The sequence below is a fragment of the Scyliorhinus canicula genome, chromosome 6, assembly GCF_902713615.1.
Source record: "Scyliorhinus canicula chromosome 6, sScyCan1.1, whole genome shotgun sequence".
Taxonomy (NCBI): Eukaryota; Metazoa; Chordata; class Chondrichthyes; order Carcharhiniformes; family Scyliorhinidae; genus Scyliorhinus; species Scyliorhinus canicula.
In genome coordinates this window covers 120637804-120658476 of record NC_052151.1, presented here as the reverse complement: position 1 = coordinate 120658476, position 20673 = coordinate 120637804, and the positions used below count along the sequence as shown (strand labels likewise).

The window sequence follows — 20673 nt, the reverse complement described above, 5'->3', positions numbered from 1 at the left end:
CGCTCTCTTGGCAGCTCTCAAAGAACTCTTGACCGTGACTCTCAGCGAGGAGACACCTGCCTAGCAGCTGCATCAACCAAGTAAGTCTCCAGTCAACGCACGCTACGAGATAGACGCTCCTAGCTACTATTCCATACCAGCTTGAAGCCAGCAGATTCAGAACCGGACAAAGGCCATTGTTCCTCTGACCTGGTGGGCCATTCGAAAGCTAAGTATAGGCCTTTAGTAGCAGTGATAGTTTAGTAAGTAGAGTTTATGCATGAGTAGTGATTAACTGTGTGTATAATAAATGTGTATTGATTTGAAACTTACTAACTGGTGTATTGAGTTATTAATCAGTACTTGGCCTTGAACCTCGTGGTGGTATCAGAAAGATGCCTGGCGACTCTAGAGCAAAGGTTATTAAAACAGAGCAATTAAAGAGAAAGCATAACGAGCAACAACACCGAGTCCGCACCGGCCCCCGGAAAGTGCACCCCACCCAATCCCATGCCTCCACCCTTCCCCGCAACCCCACCTAAGCCCCCCGTCTGCTAAGTTTATATGTGTGTTCTTTAGAAATCCATTAATACAGAGGCTTTGTACATACTGCTCCTCGAAATATAGTCCCTAGTTTTGAAAACTTTCATGCCATAGTGAGCATTGCAAACTGCTAGCCTGTCACAAACTGGTGACACATCGATGCTGCAATTAATAATGTCATGTTTTAGGGACAAAACCAGCAACTACAATTGGATTATTTCTCTACAATGGCACTTAATTGCTTGAACTGATTCCAGATGCTTCAGTGGACATAATTGTGTCCCCAAGAGCAAGAATGGTTTATATGGCTCTTGAAAGCAGACTTTAGATAACCCCAAGGACAGGTTGGGGATTATCAGGCAAGGGGAGGGGAATGTTTCATTTATATAGCATCTTTAACATAAAACGTGCAATTCGGAATGAATCATAGAATTTACAGTGCAGAAGGTTGCCCTTTGGCCAATCGAGTCTGCACCGGCCCTTGGAAAGAGCACCCCATTTAAGCCTATCGCATCCACGTAACCCAGTAACCCCACCTAACCTTTTTTGGACACCAAGGACAATTTAGCGTGGCCAATCCACCTAACCTGCACATGTTTGGACTGTGGGAGTAAACCGGAGCACCCGGAGGAAACCCACGCAGACACAGGGCGAACATGCAGACTCCGCACAGACAGTGACCCAAGCTGGGAATCGAACCAGGGACCCTGGAGCTGTGAAGCAATCATGCTAACCACTGTGCTACCGTGCTTTGGAGTAATCAAGCCTAGAAGTAACCAAGCATGTTGAGGGTTTCAACAATAGATGAATGGGGCCACGGTCGAAGTCAAGTAATGTTACATAGATGGAAAAAGGCGGTGTTAGTTGCGCAGATGTGGAGGTCGAAAGCTCACCTTGAAGTCAAATATAACAAAGGTTGTGAACAGTCTGGTTCAGTCTAACATAGTTGCAATCAGTGGCAATATTTTGTCAATATTTAATTGGAAAAAAATCTGGAATGCTGGAAGTCAGACAATTTAGAAATAGAGGGGGGGTCAAGAGAAGTGGCGACAAGGTAGAGCTAAACACAGTCAGTGTATATGTGCAAACTGATCCCATGATTTCAGATGATATTGCTGAGGGGCAGCATGGAGATAGGAAAAAGGTACAAATTTACTGAAAAGGCTTCAAACTGTCCAACAGTTGCAACAAGTAATATCAACTGGCTGAGCCTATTTATATGAACCAAAAAACTGATTTAAATATGAATATCTGGATCACAACCTCACTCAGTGATTCGCGACAGCTCAGTGCCCGGCGCAAAACTCTTTTTGGGTCTCTTCCTCGACAAACACGGGGAGAATGTGCAAACTCCACATGGACAGCGGCCCAGAGCCGGGATCGAATCTGGAACCACTGCGCCACCATGCTGCCCAACTGGGCATATATTTACTTACCTTCTGGGCAAGAGAGGTTGATTAACAATCATTAACAATAATCATTGTGAATTCTGGTAGTTATGATCATGGCTAGGCGTCACAGTCGGTAGCCCTGCTGGATTCGGTGGATTGGCCATTCAAAATTTCCCCTTAAAGTGTCCAAAATATGCAGGTTAGGTGGGATTATGAGGATAGGGTGGAGGTATGGCTTTGAGTAGGGCGCTCTTTTCCAGAAGCCGGTGCAGACATGATGGACTGAATGGCCTCCTCCTGCACTGTAAATTCTATGATTCCATATCACTTTAACCCGTTTTTTTAGAAATCAGGGTCTGGATTCTCCGCACCCCAACTCCGAAAACGTGTTCGATGACAGAGCGGAGAATCCAGTTTCATGCATGAAATCGGGACCGCCACCGGTTCTGCGATTCTCCACCCCCCGAAAAGAGTCGCCGCGCCGAGTATCCACCACCCGAGGCCATTGCCAGAGGCCCACCCCACTATTCTCCGCCCCCCGACCAGCCGAATTTCCGACTGCGTGGATCTAATCTGGTCCTGCTGTTCATGAAACTCGTTAGGCTTACGCGGTCTCAGTCTGCGGCCACCACAGTTGGGGACGGGCCGATCGGAGGGCAACAGGGCCTCATTCAGGACTGGGTTGTTTTTTCACATGCGGTCCGGGTCGGGCAAGTTGCCGATTGAAGGCACTATTTCCACGGTCCAGGTCCGCGGTCAGAGTACGCCATGGAGCACGGCGCGGCCGCTGGAGGCCACTGCCATGCGCATGTGTGGCCCCTGACCAGGAAGTGCGGGGGGGGGGGGGGGGGGGGGGGGGCGTATTGGCACCTGAAGCTGTGAGCTCCACAACAGCTGCCTGCTAGCTCCCTGCAAGGCTGTGAATCTGTGGCCATTTGACGCCAGTTTTCCTGGCATAAAAGACTACAGTTTTCCCAACGGCATGGGGACATACTCCCGAAAACAGAGTATCCAGCCCCAGATCTTCCTTCCCGAACGGAAGCATGAACAATCTCCAGTCATCAGTCACCTTGACTGATCTAATTTAAATAGCTAAAACACTGGCTTATTTTTTTTTTAAACTGTGTAAGCAAATGGGTTGTAAGCGAATTAAAATCTTGCCTGTCATGTCCAGAGCGCAACAGTACAAGAAAGAGAGAGAAGTAGACTGCACTGAGCAATATACATGGTGCCATTACTTTTGGTAAATCTGAATTTCAGGCAGACAGATCGCATCGAAAAGACAAACAAAAACAGAAACGCTGGCAAAAAGTCAGCAGCTCTGGTACTCATCTGTGGAGGAAGAAACAGAGCTTGCGTTGAGACCATTACGACTCTGCATATTGCTCCGGCTTACAGAAATATAATCAGATAGACTGGGCTCATGCTGCACAGCCGAAGGTAAAGACAAGGGAAAGCAAAAGCATATATATTTAACCAAACTGCAGCGTACTCCCAAAAATTTTAATTCCTCAGAAAATTAGGTGCTGTTGAATGCACTGTTGACATGGCGGAATAATGAGGCAAAACTGCACCATACTAATGTCTGCATGAATACCTCACACACACACAAATGCAGTAGATAATTTTCACAATTGTAAAAAATACTGGCAAAACATTTTTTTAAATTCCTTCAAAAGGGATGTTGTTCGGCTTGAGATAAGAAAGGCTGCCTAACATTACAACATCTTATACCTTGACCTAAAGGGTACTTGCTCTGACGTGACTTTGATTTTTCTGCTGTTTTCTTTACTCTATTCTCTAAAGTCTCTCCCTTATAAACAATGCCCTTTTAGCTTTACTTGATGCTTTAAATGAACAGATACATAATAAGCTACATTTTTCATAAAGCAAATGCTAGGTATCAGAGAACAACCGTACCATTATGGATGTTTAGTTTACCATTCATCCACAGGACTTCTTAGACAGCACAGAACGAGGCCATTCGGCCCATCTTGTCCATGCCAGTTCCAGGACTCGGGTGCCCTTTCTAACCCCACCTTCCTGCACCTGGTCCAGAGCCCTATAATAATAATCTTTATTGTTCAAATAGGCTTACATTAAGACTGCAATGAAGTTACTGTGAAAAGCCATGAGTCGCCACATTCTGGCACCTGTTCGTGGACACGGGAGAATTCAGAACGTCCAATTCACTTAACAAGCACATTTTTTGGGACTTGTGGGAGGAACTGGAGCTCCTGGAGGGAACCCACCCAGGCACTCCGCACGGACAGTGACCTAAGCTGGGAATCGAACCTGGGACGCCGGCGCTGTGAAACACCCCAAATTGAGGCAACTGCTAGCAGTTAAACATTAGTTAGCCTAAAGGAGAGGTTTGTCCAACCTCTTCACTTGGAGGGTTGCATTTAAATTTTATTTTCCTCACTCGAAGGCAAATTGATGCAAATTTTGGCAAGATTAAGATTGGCACATTAAACACGAATTTAAAAAAAAATTAATGTCAAAGCAATAAACTGATAACTTTAATTAATAAATTTGATATGGGGGTTGACATATTTGTTACTGATTATTGTTTATTGTTGGGTGTAAATTTGGGAGAAAATGTTAAAAAGGAGAATAAAAAATATTTTTTTAAAACACTTTAATTAATAAATATGACTATTAAAAAAAATGCCATGCCAAGTTTGCTGGGCTAGAGAAATGGGAGAGGTTCAAGCGACCACAGGGGAGAGTTCAGTTACTGGCAGGTGCGGGACTTTGCGCACAAGGAGCTGCCTTCATTCTCTCAGGTATCAGAATACAAGCTTTTGGAGAAAATGTTGCTCCCAGATGAAAGGGCGGATGGTAGGATGGGGACATATATGGGTTGTTGGGAGAGCAGGGCATGACCTTAGTGAAAAGGATCAAGCGGAGGTGAAAAGAGGAGTTGGGGAGGGAGATAGGATGTGGGCTTTGGTGCAAAATAATGGGTCGAGTGAACGCAACTTCCTCCTGTGCCAGGATGAGTCTTACGCAATTTAAGGTCGTGCATAGTGTCCACATGACTCGGGCCCAAATGAGAGGCTTTCACCCGGAGATAGTGGATGGGTGTGAGAGAGGGCCGACAAACCATGTCCATATGTTTTGGGGGTGTGAGGAGTTGGAGAACTTTTGGGAGGCGGTGTTTAGGAACCTATCGATGATTGTAGAGTTTGAGATGAAGCTGGAACCTATGGTGCCGATCTTTGGGGTGTCAAGGTGCCAGAATTGCTGGAGCGGAAGGGGGCCGAAGACATGGCATCCGCCTCTATTGCCTGACAATGGATACTTTTGAAATGGAGAGCTGCTACGCCACTGGGGATCATGGCATGATTGGGAGACTTGTACGAGTACTTCAGGTTGGAGAAAATCAAATGTGCCCTAAAGGGGTCGGTGGAGGGCTTTGAGGTACGGTGGATGCTGTTCGTGACTTTATTTGAGGAGCTGTTTGACGTGGGGGTGTGGTGTAAATGTACAAACTGTACACTGTTCGATGTTACGGTTGTGTTACTATGTTGAACATGTTTGGAATAAAATACTTTTTTTTTTTAAATGCCAAACAGCAGAGTTAACCAGTAAAGCCTTTTTGCTGAAGAAGTAGTGTGAGAGAGAGAGAGAGAGAGAGAGAGACTAGTCCCATGTCCTGGTCACTTGGGAAGGGGTGGGGACCAGAGCCGAGCCAAGGAGTTTGGTTTACCCAACACTGATTAGCACTCACCTCTGGTGGCACACACTCCGCTGGTCATGAAGAAATTCATATGAAAGCAGGTTGGCCTTTCAGCCTGGGCTTTTCCTCCTCGCTGGCTTGCTTTAGGGGTAGAATTTTTGAGGGGGAGGTAGGCAGCAGGCTGTGCATGTACTCAGCTCACTCCCAGTCTCAGGGTTCTTGCTCTCTTCCCGACACACAACCCCCACTCAGAAGGTTTGGACACCGAGGAGGTATTTGGGACCCTGAGGAAGGGTGCACTTCCTCACTCCGCCCTGTCTGGGACTCCAGCGGCCCTGGATGAACTGGGTCCAGGCTGTTGCTGCAACTCTGCTGTTCCTCATGGCCTCTCCGGCCCACTTGAACCCTGTGCTCTTTAGGGGCCATGCCTGCATAGCAGGATGAGAGTGAGGGCACATTGTGGAAATGAAGAGAAGGCACCCTGCCTTCCACTGCCTCTACAATCAGAGACGGTTTCTCTCCAGGGTTTGATGGTGATGGGCTTATAGCAGCAAATGTGTGGTCTGTGATCGGAGGTGCAGCTTTTTGCATTATTTACCTATAGGTGGAGCACTGGCTCCCTGTGCAGAATGTAGAGGCTTGGGGAGCGTGGTTGTGGCCTTTGGAACATGGGTTGGACAAGCCTGCTATTGGATATAAAACCTTCCTTGTTTACAATCACCATAAAATCATATCTGCTCCAAACTCTTTGAGGAATTTTTTTTTACAGTGTCACAGCAAACTGTATAAAATCTAAGCATAAAGGAAGGCATGATGGAATAAAATTGAAGGTTTGCTCTGTGACCATCGGGATTCAAGTTATGTGCAAATCCAAAGAGTACAGCACCTCTTTTGGAGCCCTGGAAATTTTGGCACATCCAAATAATCAAGTAACTCTTAGAGATTGAGAAATTAAGACCTGAAATTCCTGGGGACAGAAAACTATCGCACCTCCAAAACCAATGTTATGAACATTAAATTCAAAAGGTATCAGTTTGCGAGTTCCTGACCTTTATGTCACAAGGCTGTATAATCATCAACTGGACTATTTTCTCTCATTCACAAGAACTGCAGTAGAGGATCTATCAAATATCTGAGAGAGCAGGATTCTCAAAATTACCAACCATATGGCATGCATAATTGCAAATGTTTACCACTGCATGTATATGAAAACGAGGGATGCGAGCAATGCATTTAATGTCCATCCTCATTGATTAATGGTAATGAGACATCTTCCTCAACCATTAGAGCCCTCGTGGTGATGGTGTTTGCCATGATGCTGCGAGATTGCAAATATGAAGCATAATCGTTTTGAGTGAGTGAACATCAACACAAAAATGGAAGTATAGATCAAAAGACCACTTTGAGGAGGCCAGTTCCCAATTAAATAGTGTCATGTAATAAAATCCCAGCCCAAGCCAAATATCATGGATCTTTTACTGGCAGAGATTAAGAAACGGATGTTTCTATTTAGGGTTGTGCCATTCTGCAGGGGCTGCTGATGCTTTTATTTAAGTGAGCAGTGGGTGCATCCAGAATTTACTGGAGGAGGAAAAGACCAGAGCATCCTTTGACCCAGCTGCATGCTGAATGGAGGACATATCCTGGAATCTGGTTCATGTAGCTAATGTTATTTAAGAGGGCAGAGTGGTGTAAAGGTAGAGAGAATGGCTGTTTTCAGCTTAGTAATTCCACCTATCCTTTTTTGAGTTCACAAAAGCCATATGTGCATATGGGTAGTGTGTAAATGTTAACTGCGCCAGTGTGATTCCTAAAGAGGTGAATGCATTACCACTTGTATTGCAAACAGATATGACTATGGGGTGTATTATTGCTTCACAGGCCAGCATTGCAGAGGAGGTCTAGTGCAGCCAAAGGTCAGCAGATCAAGTGCAAGATTAGAGACTCTGCAATCTAGTTTGCCAGGAATAAATATTACATGATCTCCCATTGTTTTCACTCCCAGATACTGCAAAGAGTGGCAGAGGCTGGTTTAGCTCACTCGGCTAAATCGCTGGATTTTAAAGCAAACCAAGCAGGCCAGCAGCCCGGTTCGATTCCCGTACCAGCCTCCCCGGACAGGCGCCGGAATGTGGCAACTAGGGGCTTTTCACAGTAACTTCATTGAAGCCTACTCGTGACAATAAGCGATTTAAATTTCATTTCATTTAGCCAAAGAGTAGAATTCACTACTGCACAGAATAGGTGAAGTGACTAGTTCATGTATTTAAGGGAAAGTTTGATAAACATGAGGGATAAAAGAATAAAAATTAATATTGGCCTGGTTAGAGGAAGAAGCGAGAGACTTGAGTGAAGCATAATGCATGGAGTAGTTGAACCAGTCTTTGGGCTGTAATTCTATGTAAAATTTTGTTTCCACATTTAGCTTGCTTTCATCTTCTGAGGTTTCATTTTCACATTAATGCAGAACTCTGCTTTTACAATACCCACTATCCCATGGTCTTCATAGGAAATCTGAGGTCAGAATCTGTGTACCAGATATGTAGATTATTTTCCTCAGCTCCTGGTTGGATGATGTTGATGGCAGTGAAGGACAAACTGAATCGCTTGAACAGGTTTAGGCAAAATGTTTGCACAACCTGAAGTTCTTAAATTTCCTCACTTTTTGAATCGCAGAATGATGTAGAAAGGATGGATTTGCCAAGGACATGTGAAATCCAATAAGACTATTCTTTCCCCGTAGCCCTGTGAATTGGTTCCCTTCAGATACTTATCCAATTCTCTTTTGATCATAACTCTCTGTATTCGTCCCTCACCTATGGCACCGTTCTAATTAACCACTCTGTATCCTTGCTAAGACCCTTTCTATAGTGCTCAGAATTGAACACAAAATAGACGCCGAGTCCTAACCAGAGATTTATAAAGGTTTAGAGTAGCCTCCTTACTTTTGCATTCCATACTTCTATGAATAAAGGTGCCCTTGGCCTTCATATTAGTCTCCTCAACTTATCCTGCAAACTCAAACATTTGTGTAAATGTACCCCTAGGCCTCTCTGTATTAAGTTTACTTTGCCTCCCGTCTGCCCATTTCACGAGCCTCTTTAAATCCCACTACATGTCCAAGTTGTCATCTGCAACTTTGAAATTATGCCCTTTATACACAAATCCAAGCCAGTAAAATACATCACAAAGGTCAGTAGTCCTATTCTAAACCTCTGTGGAACAATATTGTTTTCTTAAAAAAAAACAACCACTATTCTCTCTGCTTTCTATCCCTTAGCCAATTAAAAATAAATTGTCACTGTTTCTTTAATTCCATGGGCTTTAATTTTGCTAACTTCTCCATCAAATGCCTTTTGAAAGCTTAGATAAACATTAACCACATTACGCTCGTCCAGCCTCTCGGTGACTTCAAAGAACTGAATCACGTTCGTCAACTGTGATGTGTGTTCAACAATCAGTGCACACTTTCGTTCCTTAGCCCATTGGATTGGATTGGATTTGTTTATTGTCACGTGTACAGAGGTACAGTGAAAAGTATTTTGCTGCAAGCAGCTCAACAGATCATTCAGTACATGGAAGAAAAGGGAATTAAACATACGTTTCCAAATTTCAATATTACCCTGGATTATCTGTAAAACCATTTCCCACCACTGATGTTAAGTTGCCTGATCTATAATTGCGAGCATCAGCTCTCTCTCCTTTGTTTTGAAAAGGTATGATGGATGTGATATGAGGCAATGGGTACCATCTCAGGACAGTGCAATGCTAATTTGTTTGGGCATTACAATGGAAATCCAATATATTCTGGAGATCTTGAATTCACAATCAAAAGAAAATTGTGCCCACCTGCTAGAGTAATCAACGAGCAATTATAGTTCCCAATAGATTACTCAATTAAAGTGGTAGTAAGAAAGTAGGCGCTAAGTACTACATTAATGTAGTGTTACAAGTGAAAGCGAGCACTTTTTGCTCAATGCATTATTTTTCATTTTACTTTGTGAGTCATTTTCTATCTGCAACAGGACCAGGACCAGTCATGGATCATGACACTTATCTGGGATATTTATTAGCAGCGAGATCCCAGAGTAGTTTAGCTAGTTCTTTTTAAAATGAAGTAAAATACGTATGGATATGAATATTTGCTTGAAGAAAGCAAATATCTTTATTCTCCAGCTTACTGAGACAGTTGTTTTGTATTCATCTCTCCTTTCTTTGAACTATTTTTCTGGTCAAACTTGAATTTTATGAATCCTATTTGAGCAAGTCTTTAAATGTTTTAAAAAATTAATTTGCAGGATGTGGGCATCGCTGGTTAGGCCAGCATTTATTGGCCACCCTTAATTGTTCTCGAGGTAATGGGGAGTTGTCTTCTTGAACTGCATTAGTCCATGTGGTGTAGGTACACCCACAGTGCTGTTATGGAGTGAGTTGCAGGGCTTTGACCCAGTGGCAGCGAAGGAACAGCAATATGTTTATAAACTAGGATTGAGAGTGACTTAGAAGGGAACGTCCAGATGGTGGTGTTCCCACATTGTAGCTGATGTGGGTTTGGAAGGTACTGCCTAAGGAGCCTTAGTGAGTTCCTGCAGGGCAGCTTGTAGATGGTACAAACTGCTGCTACTGTGCATTGTTGGGGAAGGGAGTGAGTATTTTGGATGGGGAAGCTACCGGGCAGCACGGTAGCATAGTGGTTAGCACAATTGCTTCACAGCTCCAGGGACCCAGGTTCGATTCCCAGCTTGGGTCACTGTCTGTGCGGAGTCTGAACATTCTCCCAGTGTGTGCGTGGGTTTCCTCCAGGTGCTCCGGTTTCCTCCCACAGTCCAAAGAAATGCAGGTTAGGTGGATTGGCTGTGCTAAAATGCCCTTAGTGTTGGGTGGATTATGGGGATAGCTTGGGTAGGGTGCTCTTTCAAACTGACTTGATGGACCGAATGGCCTCCTTCTGCACTGTAAATTCAATTAAATAAAGCGGGCTGCTTTGCCTGTATGGTGTCAGGCTTCTCCATTTGTTGTAGCTGCACTCATCCAGGCAAGTGAAGGGTATTCCATCATATCCTTGACTTGTGCCTCGTCTTGTAGATGGTGGACCAGCTTTGGGGAGTCAGCTGAGTTACTTGCCACAAGTATCCTTGTAGATACAGTATTTATATGGTTAGTTAAATTCAGTTTTTGATCAATGGCAAGCCCCAGGATGCTAATAGTAGGGAATTCAGCGTTGGTCATGCCATTAAATGTTATGGGGCGATGGTTAGATTATCGCTTGTTGGAGATGGTCATTTGGATGGCATGAATGTCACTTGTCATTAATGAAATAATTGTAACAAAAATGTTACTGTGTGAGCAGTGTTAAGCACATATATGTTGAATTATTAAATACACAAAAATCCGAGAAATTTAAATAATCAACTGGTTGAATAAATGCAACCAACTTTATTAAGGATTAATTCAGACTTTTAAAATAAAGTGTACATTGTAGAGAAAAGGCTATGGGAAATGTATGAAAAGTATATGTCATCTTCACTAGTATCAGTAGCTCATGTGACCTTGAAACCCAAGAATTCGTGGTGGCGTCAGGTCCAAAATAGTTTGTAAGCCAAGGGCGGAGTGTAGTATATTTAATTAGGTGGAATCTGAAGCCTAAACTAAATCACATTAGTATATTATGGACATAATGCACATCAAGTCTTTAGATCAAGTCAGCATTGTCACAGTCACATAAACCTAAAGTAGTTTTCAATTCAGTATTGAATAAGCCTACCTTCAATTTGGGACTTAATAATAATAGTTGCTACAGTGATTACAAAATCACTTGCAATAAATCAGAATTGCTATGGAGCAGGAGGCCTTTTGGCCCATTGTGTCAGCTCTAGCTCTTCGAATGAGCAACTACCAATCCCCCTACCTTTTCCCATAATTCTGCATATTCTTCGTCAGACAACAGTCTCATTCCCTTTTGACTGCTTCAATTGAACCTGCCTTCACCACACCCACAGGTTGCACATTCCAAATTCTTAACTCGTTCCTGACATCACTTTTGCTTCTTTTACTAATTACTTTAAATCTGCACCCTCTCATTCTCGATCCTTTATGAGCGGGAACAGCTTTTTCTACACTGTCCAGACTGCTCATGATTTTGAATACCTCTTTAAAATCTCTTGTCTGCCTTCTTGTCTCCAAGCAAAACAGTCCTAACTGCTCCAATCTCTCTTCATAACAGTTCCTCACCCCAGAACTATTCCTATGAATCTTTTCTGTACCATCTCTAATGCTTTCACATCCTTCCTAAAGTGCAGCACCCAGCATTGGGCACATGCAATCTTATAGTGGAAGGCAAACTAGTAACATATGCAAATTTAACATAACCTCCTTGCTCTTGTATTCTATGCCCCGATTAATTAAGCCCAGGATAGTGTATGGTTTATTAACTGTTCTCTTAACCTGTCCTGCCTTCTTCTAGATTGATACGCATGTCCTTCTGCTCCTGCACACCCTCTGAAGTTGCATCCTTTATTTTGTAATGTCTCTCCATGTTCTTCATATCAAAAATTAATCAATGCACATTTCTCTGCATTGAACTTCCATCTGCCACCTGTCTGCACATTCCACCAACTTGTCTATGTCCCCTTTGAAGTTCTACACTAGCTTCCTCACAGTTCAAAGTTCCCAAGTTTTGTACTATCCACAAACTATGAAATTGTACCCTGTACACTAAGATCTAGGGCATTAATATGCATTGGGAAAAGCAATGACCCTAACACTGACCCCCCTAGGGAACTCCATTACAAATCTCCCTCCAACACGAGAAACATCCATTAACCACTACTTGTTTCCCGTCAGACAATTCCGTATTCATGTTGCTACTATACCTTTTATTCCATGAACTACAACTTTGCTCACAAATAAATAGCACAATTAAATTTCAAATATGTACTTGGTCTATGCTGCACCTTTAGGAACACAGTTAAATATTAATTGAAGCACTAACTGTTTCTGACCTCTCAATTCTGAACCGTTAAGATGGAGTAAAAAGAAATTCTGTTTACATCTTGCATTCGTGTGTGGAATCTACAACAGAATCGGGCTATTTGATCTAACTGGTCTATATCAGTGTTTATAAGCCATCTGAGCTACCTCCAATTCCAAGTGCTTCTTAACACCCTGTTTCTGCACTGGTCTATTTTCCTCATTCGGACGTATCCATCAGCCCCCATTTTCAATGCAGCAATGCCACCTGTAGCGATCATTACATGTGGTAGCAAGTTTTGTGTAAAGAAGTTCAAGCTGAAATCTTTATTTGATTTGGTGGAGATTCCTACTTATGCCACCTTAAAATGGAGTTGGGTAGATTTTCATAATCCAAAGGTATCAAGGGATATAGGTCAAAAGTGGGTCATGGAGATAGGTCACATTTAATGTTGGGACAGGCTCAAGGAGCGCAATGGCCTATCCCAGCTCTATATTCCAAGAAATAATGACCTCCTTGCTCATCCTACAGCAATGAACCTCTCACTTAGCTGCTGTAAATTTCATTTGTCATTTATCCAGTGCAGTCCTCAACATTAAGGTACACTGCCTCCCAATTTGGTATCAGCTGCAAATTTCAAAGAGTGGAACAATGGGAAATTATTCAGCGGTAAATATAATTCCATGTAATTTATAGTCCCATTCCTGGGGGCACAACTTTCCACTAAAGTTCACTCAGCTCCTATCTTTGGTTTTCTGTTTTGTAGATTGTTTGGATTGGGTTTGATTATTGTCACGTGTACCAAGGTACAGTGAAAAGTATTTTTCTGCGAGCAGCTCAACAGATCATTAAGTACATGAAAAGGAAATAAAAGATAATACATAATAGGGCAACAAGGTATACAATGTACACATAGCACCGGCACGGGTGAATCATACAGGGGTGTAGAGTTAATGAGGTCAGTCCATAGAGGGTCATTTAGGAGTCTGGTAACAGCGGAGAAGAAGCTGTTTTTGAGTCTGTTTGTGCGTGTTCTCAGATTTTTGTATCTCCTGCCCAATGGAAGTAGTTGGAAGAGTGAGTAAGCCGGGTAGGAGAGGTCTTTGATTATGCTGCCCGCTTTCCCCAGGCAGCGGGAGGTGTAGACAGAATCAATGGACGGGAGGCAGGTTCGTTTGATGCACTGGGCTGGGTTCAAGACTCTCTGAAGTTTCTTGCAGTCTTGGGCCGAGCAGTCTTCTTGAAGCAGGGACCGCGGAGTGGAGTAGGGACCGGTTAAAGATGTCCGCGAACACATCTGCCAGCTGGTCCACGCAGGCTCGAGTGCACAACCAGGGATCCCGTCCGGACCCGTCACCTTCTGAGGGTTCACTTTCAGGAAAGACGATCTGACTTCGGAAGCTGTGATGGTGGGTATGGGTGTGTTATGGGCTGCTGGGGCACTCGACAGCGGATCATTGGTTTCCTGCTCGATCCGAGCATAGAATGCATTGAGTTCATCGGGGAGGGGTGCGCTGCTGCCGGAGATACTGCTCGGCTTCGCTTTGTAGCCCGTTATGTTATTTAGTCCTTGCCACAACCGCCCAGAGTCTGTAACGCTAGTCTGTGACTGTAGCTTGGTCTGATATTCTCTTGTGGCATCTCGGATGGCTTTGCAGAGGTCGTACCTGGATTTCTTGTATAGGTCAGGGTCGCCTGACTTGAACGCCTCAGATCTGTCCTTCAGTAGGGAGTCAATCTTGCGATTGGGCCATGGTTTCTGGTTGGGGAACATACACACTGCTTTCTTTGGCACATAGTCGTCCACACATTTGCTGATGAAGACTGTGACAGCGGTGGCATACACATTTAAGTTGGTCGCTGAGTTCTTAGTTTGTGATCTAATCAGTTGCTGGCACTTGACTACACATTCCCTGGTCTTATGCAGCACATCACCACTCTTCATCAGACCCATCATTGACCCAAAACACTTTCTCTCCACAGATGCTGCCCAACCCGAGTATTTCTGGTATTTTCTGTTTTTATTTCAGATTTCTAGTATCTGCAACATTTTATTTTTGCAACAAAGAAAAAAATTGATCCATAGTCCTTTTACTATTTCAAAAACTGAGTTGGTTAAATGCAGAGTGAGAACAGGATTTGAAATCAATATAGATAGGTATAAAGAGAAATAAGGACATTGATGAACTGCAGAACAAAGGTGAATAATGAAATACAAAAAAGGAGGGAGAAAATTTCCATCCATTTGGCAAATTTAATTTCCTCAGAATATCCCAAAGTGCTTCACAGGTAATTACTTTTAAGATGCACAATTTTACTCCATCGCCTTTGGGAATGAAGAAGCATTCTCGCAGGCACTTCCTTTGGAGTGTTAATAGTCTATAGATTGCAATGGCTTTAGTTCTGCATGCTAAACGCATTAATTGCACACAATTCAAATTACTGGGCTCATTCATTAGGAAAGTTAATACATCATGATACCGTCTCTGTCATTAGTTAGAATTTCAATACCAAGGAAAATTGTCCTTGGTATATTTTGCACAAAAAGAGCTAAGGTTTAAATTTTATTTCACAGAATTTGATGAGGGTAACCGTGACAAAGTACCTTTAAAATTGGCAATATTTCCCAAGTGGCAGAGCAAGCCATGTACCCAGGTGAACTTGATCATGCTCTTCTCTTGGGCAGTCCCTCAGCATCAAGGATGACTTGCTTCCACTCCAAGGAGGTCGATTCTACCTGATCCTGGCTCCACAGACATTGCCACAGGTTTGTTTGGCAGGTGGTGCTTGATGAGGTGGGTGGGTGGGATGCTCTGGATTCTGCGCTCTCCTTCTGCTGTTTACGCTTCGCCTCCATGTGCTCCATCCTATGATGCTAGAGGCGATTGAAGATGCTTTTTTCCAGGTTGCGCGTTCTCAGGCAAACGATGCCCATGCTCCAGCGGGAAAGTTGTATTTATTTAGGAAGGCTAGCAAGAGTGATTGCTTATCATTGCGGAGCTCAAAGTAGAGCACTTGTTTTGGGAGTCTTGTGTCGGGCACGTGGGCAATGTGGCCCACCAATCGCAGCTGGTCGAGTGTAACTAGTGCCTCGATACTGGGCTGAGAGAGGACGCTCACTCCAATACGCCTGCCCTGCCAGTGGATTTGCAGTATTTTGAGGAAGCAGCGCTGGGGACATCTCTCCAAGGATTTAAGGTGTCTGCTGTACCTTGTCCATGTTTCTGATGCATACATGAGGGTGGGGAAATCTCATCTGCTCTTGACCATGAGCTTGGTGTTGAGTTTAAAGTCCCGGTCTTCAAATATTCTGTTCCTCAGGTGTCTGAAGGCTGCACTGACACACTGGAGTCCATGTTGGATTTCGTCATCAATGTCTGCTCACACAGAGGAAGCTCCCGAGGTATGGGAAATGATCCATATTGTTCATGTCCAAGGGCTCACTGTGGATCTTGATGGATGGAGATGGGTATTGTGTGGCAGGAGGCGACGAGAAGAGAACCTTTGCTTTCCAGGTTTTTAGGATGAGGCCCATTCTCTCATATACCTCATGATGAATGCGTCAACGAGGGTTTGTACGTGGGCTACAATCAAATGAATCTGTATAATCTTATTAACTGTGAAGTATACAATTCATCATGCCTGTATAAAGTACCTCTTAAAAAAGAAGTGTGGGGACTACAGTTCTAACTTGTTCGTCTCAAAACGTTGCCGACCATTCTAATTTTGCCAATCGGTAGTGGTTTGTCAATTAGTGATAGGAAACAACATTAAGTGAAATATTTAGTCATTTAAACTTTTTCAAGAAGAGTTATGAATTATAGTGCTACACAAACTGTTTACTGATGTGGTAGTGTGGCTATTTAAGAGGACATTAATTGCCTCAAGTGAATGTGCAAAACGGTGGTGTATATGGGAACCTACTTGTTAACACCGACTGACAAAGCAATTTAGAATAAAGCTTACTTTTTCAAATTCAGAGGGATAAAACTGAAAATGCAAACATTTCTTTCACCAAAAAGTAGTTGAGTAAATTTTATACAATACTGACTGCTTTAATTTAATCCATATTATACAATTTCTATCTGCAGATTGCTCAGCGGTTTGTACTTGGTGATTAAAGAGCCAAAACTTCATTCAAGAAGTGATTGTGATATTCAATAGACTGAAGCAATATTTTGGGGCAATTTAATCCAGTAAAATTGTACTGCCATATTACTCTTTCCTTTTAACACAATTAACAATTTAAACAAGCCATAGATCAATTAGAGATCAAATTTAATAGATAAAAGCCTGGAGTTTGAGGTTACAAACGTTAGGATTAAGATTGTGACAATGCAAAATTTGAGGCAGATTTTACATCCAACTGGTCCCAGAATGATACAAATGCATTCAAAACCACAAACTTGGTCCCATAACGTGGTCTATATACAAATTACACATTTTAAATTGGAGTACTGTGCTACCTTTTGAAGAGTTTAGTCTTGTACCATGGAAATTAAACGTGAATGAAACAATTTATATTTTTGGAAAGTTACTTGTCCATGGGTGAGGAAATTGAACATGAATAATTTTGACAGTGCATTAAATTAGGAAAATGTCAGAAGAGGGAATTATTGAGTTACACTTGTTAACTGGTGTATCAACACCCGTTATGGCTGTGCTCAAAGATTAAGCACCAAGTTGTGTAGTGGTCTTTGACTGAAAATAAAAATTGTACTTTATTGGTCTCTATAGCACAAGTTTGATTCTTGACAAAATACTTTGAAATAAAAAAAATGGGGCTAAACAATTGAAGTTTAGAAACAGTTTGGCACAAATCACAGTGTCATTTATTATTTGATAAACCTATTGAAACAAACAGCAGCATCAGAAAGTTACAATGTCTCTGTGGAAGAGTGCAACAATGATTACTCAAACAATTGTCTCAGCCAATTATAACAAATCAGATTTTCCAACTGTGAAGTTTTGGAATTCTGACACGAGGACAATTTGGGACTGAGAGAAGATGGAAACTCGAAAAGGTTTCAGACAATGTTACACTAAGACACCAATGTTCAAAAACATAATTCCAACAATGAACGCACTTAAAACTTAACCAACTAAATGGAGTGACAAAATGTTTCTTCGACATGCTTTCAAGTAGGAGTTATACAACTTTCCCTTGATTGGTCACCTTCAATTATTTTGTCAACACTTTCTAGTACAGGGTTCTATTAACAGGTTATTCTTCGCTCCGGTTTTCTGCTGTTACTCATCTCCCTCATCAAACTTGGTCCATGGCTATTAGCAAGGGCCCTTTCAACAGTGGTGAAAACATTGCTTTCAATTATTCTCAGCTAACATTATTCCAAAAATATTAACAAGTTTTATTTTCTCATGACTGCACATATAATGCTAACTGCCAGCAATGGAAAGCATTTTTACCACATGCTTTTCAACAAATTCCATCAAGAAACATTTTGTCACAGTAAGGTAATTTAACATAGGGAATATTCCATCCCATTATTGGCAGTATCTAACAATCTTTGATGCCATTTCTACTTTTGGAACACAAGCACCTGAAAATGTAACTGTTAGCAATACAAAGTTTTCATTTGGGTGCAACATTACACTTCAGTATCAAATCCCGTCACAGTTAACAACAGAAAATAGAATTTATTCTTGTACTCATGGGTCACATTCAAGATGAATACTACATAAAATTCTGGGAACCTCTGTACATTTAGGAAAGCATTTAGCCATCTTAAATCACAAAAATGAGAATAATCTTCACATCCGGTAGGCTTTCAGCACCAGATATATATGAATATTTCCAGTATTTGAATCATTGTACTTTATACTTTCAAAAACTGATTAACGAACCTGATCATTACACATATTGAACTGACATGCACTATTTACAGCTCAGCAGTTCTAGATAAAGACGACTTGGCTAACTTGCCCGAATGATTAATTTGGCAATGTTGTTTAAAAAGTCTTTTTTGCCAAATTTCAATGGTCAATTTAATATAAATGGTTTGCCTTGCACATCTTAATGAAAAACAAAATATCTGCACAGCTAACAAATAGTAACCATTTGTACAGACTTACCACCATCAGCACTTTGTTCTGCTCTAATCTGTGCCTCTAAATCTTCAGGATTGATAACATCATAATCTTCCATTTCTCCTGATGGTTTGCATTTTCCACAACAGAAGCAACAGCAACAACAGCAGCAACATCCTGTGAAAATGCCACAGCAGACAAGAAGAGCCTGCCACATAATGAAAAAATTATTATGGTTAAAATTGTAGGGAAAGAGCTTTCTACTTACTATGACATTAAAAAGCAAACAGAGTAACTGAACTACTTTTAACAGTCATCACCTGACTTTATTAACAAATGTATTAAGAGCTTACTGGGATCAAAGAGACTATCTCAGATCAATGTACTTCAATCAAACGTCAGAACTTGGAGCTAAAAAAAATCCACAGAGCTCTGACACATTTAAGATCATGGTGTTTTGGGCAGCATGGTGGCATAGTAGATAGCATTGCTGCCTACGGCGCTGAGGACCCGTCCCCGATCCCGGGTAACTGTGCGGAATTTGCATATTCTCCGTGTCTGCGTGGGCTTCACCCCACAACCCAAAGATGTGCAGATTAGGTGGATTGGCCACACTAAATTGCCCCTTAATTGAAAAAAAAATTGAGTAGTCTAAATTTTTTTATTTTTTTTTAAATCATGGAGTTTTTAGTTGAATCTCAATTGAAGCATTTCAGTTTTAGGGAATTTTCCATTATCTTAAACCATGCAAGTTCAAAATGAAACTACTTGCATTAAAAGAACATTTCAGCAAGTTAAAATGTGAACCTACTGTGTACACTTCACACCACCATTTCAGGCTAACAAAATGCAGACGACAAACTTCTGCAATGTGGTTTTGCAGGGTCACAACTAAAAAAATGCTCAAACATTTTAGTTTCCTGCAATCTGAAACAGGTTTTTTGCAACACAAAAGGATAAAGAGGCCATATTGTCCACCCAGCATGATCTACCATTTTGTTGATCATGGCAGCTCCATCTTTAAGCTCCCATCCTCTTCCTGTTCTCCAACTAGCACCCCCAAAATGAATTTCCATATGGATATTTAAAGGGAAATTGAATTGGAGACGTCAGAAACATTAGGTATACACAAATGTACTCCAAAACCTATTCATGATATTGGACCAATAGCCAGCTTTAAGGTATGTTTCATTTTGATGCAGCAAAAAAATAAAAATAAAAACTGGTGAACATCTGAATAACAGGAATAGCAGAAACACTTCAACAGCTCACCCATTTTACATTAGCAAAGGATTTGTGTAAATGTTTCTAAACTTTAAGATGCAATTTATAAATTCAACCGCTTTAGATTTAAAATAAAACCCACCTTAAACCAACATTTGTTCATCAAAAAGTAGTATTTGACACTCTCTTCTCCAAACTGCTCAGCCACATATAGTCCCATTGAGCCATGCTCATCATAGATGCGTTTCTTATTATCATCATTCAGAATAGCATTTGCATTGTTTATTTCCTTAAACTTCTCTGATGCATCAGGATTGTCTGGATTTTTGTCTGGGTGATACTTGAGAGCAAGTTTTCTGGTTGGAAAACAAAATGATAAAATCTTCAAGACTATAAACTGGTCACAGACGCTGCTGAAGACAAACTGTTCTTGTACTAAGCATGTCTCAAAAAACATTTTTCTTACATGTTTGAAATACTCAGGTGGTAAAGAAGCATTTGTGGAGAAAGACATTTCTACCTCCACAGGTACTGCCAGATATGCTGAGCATTTCCAGCACATTGTTTTTCATTCATATTTCCAGTATTTTGTTTTTCTATTAGTATCAGATTCAAAATAAACTGGTTCAAAATAAACTGGAAATTAAATCAGCTTCTTTAACCATATAACTAACGGAACAGCAACTTCATTCTAAATAAGTACTATCACAATCATAAAGTTACATTTTACATTGTAAGCCTGGTTCACAAACCAGATCACCACAATAATATCTTTGACTCTTAGTTTGATCAAGTATCAGCATTCAAATTAGTTTATTTAGATGTTGATACAA

The 20673-nt window shown here is 41.7% G+C and overlaps 1 protein-coding gene across 7 annotated transcripts in view; it reads right to left on the bottom strand.

The window, feature by feature from the left end:
- Positions 1-20673, bottom strand: part of dnajc5ga (DnaJ (Hsp40) homolog, subfamily C, member 5 gamma a) — a 61216-nt gene that overhangs the window by 15924 nt on the left and 24619 nt on the right. For all 7 annotated transcript variants that reach the window (XM_038800019.1, XM_038800020.1, XM_038800023.1 and 4 more), the window contains 2 exons: positions 19983-20196; positions 18662-18824 (listed from right to left, as the gene is read on the bottom strand). In XM_038800019.1, the coding sequence (XP_038655947.1) occupies positions 18662-18824; positions 19983-20196 (377 nt within the window). The remainder of the gene's footprint in view (positions 1-18661; positions 18825-19982; positions 20197-20673) is intronic.